The 8,592-nt window shown below is 42.4% G+C and overlaps 1 protein-coding gene across 1 annotated transcript in view; it reads left to right on the top strand.

Moving 5' to 3' along the window:
* The window catches only part of AHNAK2 (AHNAK nucleoprotein 2), a 189,767-nt gene that overhangs the window by 149,344 nt on the left and 31,831 nt on the right, over window positions 1–8,592 (top strand). The window contains exons 3-4 of the mRNA XM_044659916.1: window positions 7,043–7,101; window positions 7,893–7,991. Coding sequence (XP_044515851.1) covers window positions 7,043–7,101; window positions 7,893–7,991 — 158 coding nt within the window. The remainder of the gene's footprint in view (window positions 1–7,042; window positions 7,102–7,892; window positions 7,992–8,592) is intronic.

Raw genomic sequence — 8,592 nt, 5'->3', positions numbered from 1 at the left:
CATATATATGGAGTTATATATATATATATAAGAGAGAGAGAGAGAGAGAGAGAGAGAGAGAGAGAGAGAGAGAGAGAGAGAGAGAGAGAGCATTAGCAAATGGTGATACAGGTTCAACTTGAATACTTCCAGTGATGGGGTACTCTTTACCTATTCAGGTAGCCCATTTCCTTTTGTATAGATCTAATAACTAAGAAGACTTCATGAATGGCAGCAAGATGTAAGAGAAAGAGCTCTGGATTTGGATTGAGAAAACATGAATTCAAATATTCTGGCTGCTAACTAGGTGACACAGTGGATAGAAGGCTGGGCTTGCAGTCAAGAATTCAAATCTGGCCTCAGACTCTTACTGGCTGATCCTGAGCAACTCACTTAACCCTGTTTGTCTCAGTTTTCTTATTTGCAAAATGATCTGGAGAAAGAAATGGCAAACCACTCCAGTATCCTTGCCAAGAAAACCTCTTATGGGGTCATGAAGAGTTGGACACAATTGAAACAACTCAACAACAACAACAACAACAACAACCTACAATGGCACATCACTTAACTCTCTGGGTCTCAGTTTCCTCATCTTAGAGATGAGGAGGTTGAACTAAGTGATCTAAAATGTTTCTCATGATTCAAATCCTTGAGGTTGAAAGTCTATGAGCCTGACATCAAACCTAAACTGCCTTTTTAGAACTTCCACCAATCATTCTTAATTATGCCCTTTCAAGCCAAGAGGCAAATGAGGAAATCCTCCTCTACAAGAAAAAAATTTAAATACTTTAAAACCACTAGCACGGACCTCCTGTCTTTTCTTCTACAAAGTCAACAGCCCTTGGCTGGTCACTATAGGGCACATCCTCTCTGGGTCTCTCACCCTCCTCTTGATCAACTAGTTTGTCAATGTCCTTCTCCAACTACGGCACCTACAAGAGAACACACAACTCTAGATGGCTTTGACTAGAGTAAACAATAGAGAATTGACATCTTCCTGGACACTGAAATATCAAAATGGCATTGGAGTATTTGAGTAGATATTATATCCTAGAGATGGTGAAACCCCGCAGCTTCTACCATTTGTGGCTAACATTGCCACAAGCCTTGAAACATTTCAAATTCTCTTAGAAGAGATAGGCAACAGTTCAAAAGTTAACCTAACCATCCATTCCAGAAAAACCCAGTGGATGAGGAATGCCTATTGTCTAGGCAAGTGGTTTCAAACTCAAATAGAAAGGGGGCCACTAAACTATGCCTGTAGGTGACTTCAAAAACCACAGATTAACACTATCTGTATTCTGTTGCATTTTTATGTATTTTGTTAACCACTTCCCTTGCTTCAGGCCCCACTGGAGGGATCACAGGTAGCAATGCCACTGGCAGGCAATGTGTTTGATACCTCTAGTTCAGACTATGACATGCAGTTACATGGAAAAGCTATGGATTTCATCTGGTATTTTCCTAAAATAGGACATTGCAAATGGACAATAAATTAGAAGAAGGAAGAGAAGGGCAGGTTGGATTGATTCTAGGAAACCATAAAATTCTTTTAATAACCACAAACTTCTCCCTGAAACAAAGATCCACTTGGACATTCCGTCTCTATCTCTTTAATTAAAAAAAAATCTTTTGTCTTAGAATCAATACTGTGTATTTGTTCCAAGGCAGGAGAGTGGTAAGGGCTAAGCAATGGGGGTTAAGTGACTTGCCCAGGGTCATACAGCTAGGCCAGAATTGAACTCAGGACCTCTCATCTCCAGGCCTGGTTCTCTATTCACTGAGACACCTAGCTGCCTCCACTGGGTCTCTTTTAATGTCACTGTAGCCTTTTAGTTGCTGTGTTGGGAAGATTTATTAAGTATCTACTATGGGCTAGGCACTGTGTTAAGTGCTTTACAAATATTGTCTCCCTTAATTCTTACAACAACCTTGGTAGATAGGTGCTATTAAGGTCCCCATTTTACATTTGAGGAACCTGAAGTAGAGATTAAGTGACTTGCCCAGGGTCACACTGATCATTAATGTCTGAAATTGGTTTTGAACTCAGGTCTTCCTGCCTTCAGGCCCACAGCTCTATCTACTACATCAGGTTACCACCTGTAAGATTATATTGATCTTGCACTCAACTGAAACCCACAGATCTTTTCGCAAAAATTTTAATCACTCCTTCCCTATATTAAACTTGTTAGTTGCCTTTTTGAAGATAAGTGTAGAATTTAGATTCTTTGCCATTAAATCGTATCTGGGTAACTCAATCCATCTCTACTCCTTGGGCTCTTTTCAGGGCTGACAGCACCATGTAGGCTAACTATCTCTTTCTGTTTTAGCGCACTCTACATAGTTCGTTAAGAGTGCCATACAAATAAGAATGATAGCATTTGTCTAGCACTTTGAGATTTGCAGAATGCTTTAGATGTGTCATCCCATTTGATCTTCACAACAGCCCTGTAAGGCAGGCATTTCCCTGGGCTGACACACATAACTCTCATGGCAGCTCCATGTTCCCAGGGAACTCAGTGCTGCCCCAAAAGCTATCTTGTTTCTTGCCAGGCTGAGACTTGTTATTGTGACTCAAAACTTGGAAAACTAGCAGCATAAATTTTTTTAAACCCTTACCTCCTGTCTTAGAAGCAATACTGGATATTGATTCCAAGGCAGAAGAGAGGTGAGGGCTAGGTAATCAGGGTTAAGTGAACTGCCCCAGGGTCACAAAACTAGAAAGTATCTGAGGCCAGATTTGAATCCAGGACCTCTCATCTCTCCAGGCCTGCTTCTCTATACACTGAGCCACCTAGCTGCCCCTGGACAATATTTTCTACAGATGGTCACTCAGGCTTTAAGTTGGTAGTAAGCTTCCTGTCCAATAACAGGGTACTTACTACCTTCTGAGACAGCTTATTCTTCTTTTGAACAGGGTAAATCGTAAACTTTTTTCTTACATTAATCCCAAATCCACCTTTTTGCAATATCCCCACTCATCTATCTTGTCTGATTGTTCAAATGTGGCCTACTCAACCCTTCCCGTTCCTCACCCCATTCCTTTGTTCTCTGCTTTCTGGTACCAGGAGTATAGAGGTATCCCATGAGCAGGGCTTGCTGAAGGGGAGACAGGTTGCTGTGGATAAAAGGCAGTCAATTATTCAGTTAATAGCACTTATTAAGAGCCTATTATGGGGGCAGCTAGATGGCTTAATGGCTAAAGATCCAGGCCTAAAGACAGGAAGTCTTAGGTTCAAATTTGGCTTCAGAAACATCCTAGCTATGCAACCCTGGGCAAGTCACTTAACCCTAATTGCCTAGGTCTTAATGCTTTTCTGTCTTGGAACAGATATTTAGATTGATTCTAAGACAAAAGGTAAGGGGAAAGAAAGAAAGGAAGGAAGGAAGGAAGGGAAGGGAAGGAGGGAGAAAGGGAGAAAGAAAAAAGAGAGGGAGAAAGGAAGGAAGGAAAGAAAAAGAAAGAAGGAAGGAAGGAAAGAAAAGGAAGGAAAGAAGGAAAGGAATGAGGGAAGGGAAAAAAGACATGGAGTTGGGAGATGGAGGGTTGAAGTCAAAGAGCGACAACAAAAAACAACCCAAAAGAAGGAAAGAAAGAAAGCAGGAAAGAAGGAAGGACGGTAAAAAAGACATGAAGTTGGGAATGGAGGGTTGAAGTCAAAGAACAAAAAATCTACCCCCAAAACAAGCCACCATGGTTAGATTATATAGTGGGTGATGTGAAACAAAGCATGAGTAGATTGGAAGGAGGCAAGTTGGCTTTAAATTCCAATTAGAAGATTTTATCATTGACCCCACAAGTAGTAGGGAGCCACTGAAATTTATTGAAATGGAGAGGAGGGAAGGTAACATGGTGATGTGGTGGGACCTTCACTTTAGGAAAATCACTTTGGAGAGGGTGGATTGAAGGAGCAAGAATTGAGGCAAGGAGGACCATAGCAGGCTATTGCAGTATTCGAAGTATGAGGTCATGAGAGCTTATACCAAGATTGTAACTGTGAGTAGAGAAAAAGAGATACTGTAAAAGCAGGAATAATAAAACTTGGCAACAGACTGAATATGAGGCATGGAGGTGAGGGATCGATGACTGGAAGGATGGCTCTTCCCTTGATATTAAATTGCAGTTTGGAAGAGGAGTGGGTTTGAGAAGAAAGACAGTTTTCTGTTTTTGACATATCTTCCAGATGGCTGGGATTTAGTTTGAGATGCCCAAAAGGTAGTTGTGCTTCCAAACTGTAGCTCTGGAGAGATTAGGGCTGGATATATAAATCTGGAACTTATTTGTGTAGGGATAATAATTAAACGGATGCAAGCTGATGAGGTCACTAAGTGAGATAGTATAAAGGGAAAGAAAAGAGGACTCAGGACAGAGCCTGATAGGGGAGCAGGGAGGATACCCAAGATCACAGATTCAGGGATAACCCATATGAAAGACTAGACTGTAGAGCAGGGGTCGGCAATGTATGGCTCTCGAGCCATATCTGGCTCTTTTGAGGGCCATATCTGGCTCTTTCTGAAGGAGTCATAAAGTCAATTTTTTTTCAGGCGCTGTTACAGGGGCGCACACTGTGAGCACTCTACGGCTCTCATGAAATTACATTTTAAAAAATGTGGCGTTTATGGCTCTCACGGCCAAAAAGGTTGCCGACCCCTGCTGTAGAGGATTCACTGAACAGCATTTGGGAGAGTCACTAAGGTTAGAGATACAGATTTGGAATTGGAAGACCTGTATTCAAATTCAGATTCTGACATTTGCCACTATGGTGATCTTGAGTACCATCACCAAGGGCGTCAGTTTTCCAATCTAGAAAATGATAGCATTGGCTTAAATGATCTTTTAAGGTCTAGATTTAAATTCAATTAAAAGCATTTATTAGCCATTCAGTCAACTAACATTTATGTGCCAAAAACTGTTCTCCATGGTGGGGATATAGAGAAAAGCAAAAACAGTCTCTGCCTTCTAGGAGCTCACAGTCTAGTGGGGAATCTGACATGGAAATAGCTATATACAAACAAGTTATATACAGAATAAATTCAAAATAAACATTGAGAATAAGGAAGAATGAGAAAGGCTGCTAAGGTGGGATCGGTGGTGGTGTACAAGACTAGCACAAGCTTTTTTTTTTTTTTTTTTTTTTTTTTTTTTTTTTTTTACATTTTTAAACCCTTAACTTTTGTGTTAAGTTGGAAAAGTGGGCAATGGGGGTCAAGTGACTTGCCCAGGGTCACACAGCTGGGAAGCGTCTGAGGCTGGATTTGAATCTCCTGTCTCTAGGCCTGACTCTCAATCCACTGAGCTACCCAGCTGCCCCTAGCACAAGTCTTAAAACTCTTAGCAAGGGCCTATGCATAATGAAGGGATTTTAAGGCTTTGTCCTAGTAAAACTCACAACTTAAATAAAGCTAATAAAGAATGTTCATTCACAACAAAGATACAGACTCCTAAGGAGTGCTTCTGTCTTCTACACTGTTTGTTGGAGTCTGCTCAAGTTTGGCTTCAGTGGGTGGTACCTCTCTCCACCACGCTTACCCTCCTGTATAAATATTTTCACCATGGAACACATTACCCATGAGCAGAGAGAGGGAGTGTGGTTATTGTGTTCAGATGTCCTAATAGCTCTAACATAAATCTTTGTAATGACAGAGGGAAATGTTTTCTGAAGAAACTTCCCCTTTGAAAATTATCTGTCCTATTAAATTCTACTGACTTAGCAAAGCTGGAGACTGCCTCTCTTGGGCAGTAGAAGGAAATCTTGAAGGGTAGTCTGAATGGTCTTTGGGGTCCTCTCAGAAAGAAGCATTTGGGGGTTCAGGAATTTAGGGAGCATCTTATCCAGGCATTTTTTCAGTTGTGTCCAGCTCTGTGACCCCATTTGGGATTTTCTCAGCAAAGCTACTGGAGAGCTTTACCATTTCATTCTCCAGCTCATTTTCCAGAGGAGGAAACCGAGGCAAAGAGAGTGAAATGACTTGCCCAGGATCACATAGCTAGTAAGTGTCTGAGGCCAGATTTGACCTCAGGAAGTAGAGGCTTCCTGATTCCAACCCCAGTGTTCTATCCATTGTGCCACCTAGCTGCCCCTGGTTGCCAAAAGATTTTGTTTCCTTCTTGCCTTAGCATTTCTATAAGAAACTGACAGTGGGGCAGTTTTGGAATTGATTCTGTCCTGTCAGTCTTCAGTAGGATGACTCTGGACCTCAGGCTTTGAGAAAGGTCTCTTGGATCCTTTAAAGGGGGCTGGATTTAAAGGCATGTAGAGTGCTGAAAGTGTGAGTGCTAGAATGAGGAAGACCTGAATTTGAATCTTGTATGAGATCCTTACTAGTTGTGTGACCTTGGGCAAGTTGCTTACCCTTGCTCAGCCTCAGTAATATCATCTGTAAAATGGAGATAATACTAATATTTACCTTTCAGCCGTAAAGTGGAGATAATAATAGCAGCTACCTAATAGGGTTGTTATGAGGGACTGAATGAAATAATGGGTATATATAAACATTATATAAAGAGTAACTACTATTATTATTCTCTCACCCTGGTCTTCTTGCCCTGCCCTCCACATATTCTTTTTTTTTAAATCCTTACCTTCTGTCTTAGAACCAATACTATGTATTGGTTCTAAGACAGAAGAGTGGTAAGGGCTAAACAATGGGAGTTAAGTGACTTACCCAGGGTCACATAGCTAGGAAGTGTCTGAGGCCAGATTTGAACCTAGGACCTCCCATCTCCAGGCCCTGACTCTCTGTCCACTGAGCCACCCAACTACCCCCTAACCCCATATATTCTTGAGCACTAGACTGGCTGTTCCTTGAGAACAGGGTCCAAGTGTGCTCCTATGCTCATAATAACTACAACTAACATTTATAGACTTCTTTGGAACATAAAGGTTTGCAAATCACTTTGCACACACATTATCTCATTTGATCATACTTAATAAATGTTTGCTGGATGGTTGAATGATTAGAACAAGTGAATGAACATCTGGCCCTGGCTCCTTGCCCACAGCTGGGAACTCCTTGGGTGAATGACCAGCTCATTATCAACATCTCCCTTCTCTGATTGCAGTTTCTGGCAGGCAGCTGAGGCCAGACGATCCTGATGCAGAAACAGAAGAAGACAACTCGGTAAGCGATGTTTTGATGGCCCTGGAACCCCTCCAAAGGAGAAGGGCCAGGAGCTCCAGCCTGCCTCTGACCTTGGATGGTGGCTGGGGAGTGGGGAGGAGGAAGCAGGTGGCCAGAGGGAATGGTAGGGGAGGGAAAGAAAGAATTCTGGACTGGGTATCAGGGGTCCTGGCTTCTAGTCCTAGCCTATTCATTAACTTTCTTAAAAAAAAAAAATCTTACCTCTGTCTTAGAATGAATATTGTGTATTGGTTCCAAGGCAGAAGAACAGTAAAGGCTAGGCAGTAGGGGTTGTCCAGGGTCATTCAGCTAGGAAGTGTCTGAGGCCAGATTTGAACCCAGGACCTCCCCCTCTCAGGGCCTGGCTTTCTATCCAGTGAGCAACCCAGCTGTTCCATCATTAACTTTCTTTGGGACCCTGCATATAAATCACTTTTTCTTCTGTTTTTTCCTCTGTAAAATGTAAAATGCTCACAGAGCTGTGATGAGGAAAGTACTTTCTAAATCTTAACATGCTTTAGGAATGAGCCTGTGTCTTGATCAATGACACATAAATAAAAACCCAGTGGAATTGCACGTTGACTATGGGAGGGGGGTAAGAGGAGGGGAGGAAAGGAACATGATTCATATAACCATGGAAAAAGGGTCTAAATTAATTAATTAAACTTAAATTCTTAAAAAAAGGAAAAGAAAGAAATGAGCCCTTGCAACTTCCCCTTTAGGAGTATTCTGCTTAGGGGGAAAGAGGACCCAGGTCAACACCCCCTTTTTTCCCCCTCTTCTTCTTATAGGTGAATGAAGTACCTATTGATGAAATCATTCGTCCTAGGCCTCAGGGCTCCTCACCAGTCTATGAGTACTCTGTTGCAGAAGAGCACTTCAGCAAGGGGGTAAGGCTTACCTACAGTCAATTCTATTTAACAAGCTTTTATTTTAAACCCTTACCTTCTGTCTTGGAATCAATATTGGCTCCAAGGCAGAAGAACGGTAAGGGCTAGGCAAAGGGGGTTAAGTGACTTGCTCAGGGTCACACAGCTAGGAAGTGTCTGAGGCTGGATTTGAACTGGGGATATGAAGACAATAATGAGGCCATTTCAGCCTTCAAGGAATTTAAACTCTACTGAGGAGATGGAACCAATAGTCAATATGGCTGCCTCCCATGGAACGATACCCCATTTCCCTTCTCCCCTGACGGAGGCAGTGCTCTGCGCCAATTGTCTCCACCCACATAGAACAAAATGGACAGGCTCTGTCCATTAATAGGGGTTTCCTATTAAATGAAAAGTAGTCTTTGTTTCAGCCCGCATGATGGAAAATCATTTTAGCAGCAGAACAGAGAGGAAAGAGATAGGAACTAGGAGTTCGGAAACCTCCGCTCATCTCTCTCTGGGATCGAAAGACCTCAACTCTGGAAGGAACCGGGGAGGGCATCTAGTCCAACCACACTCCCCACCCCTGAGCTGGAGCTGGGATGCCTCCTCCCCCTCCTCC

The sequence above is a fragment of the Gracilinanus agilis genome, chromosome 2 (genome assembly GCF_016433145.1).
Source record: "Gracilinanus agilis isolate LMUSP501 chromosome 2, AgileGrace, whole genome shotgun sequence".
Taxonomy (NCBI): Eukaryota; Metazoa; Chordata; class Mammalia; order Didelphimorphia; family Didelphidae; genus Gracilinanus; species Gracilinanus agilis.
This window is presented reverse-complemented; position numbering and strand designations above follow the sequence as displayed.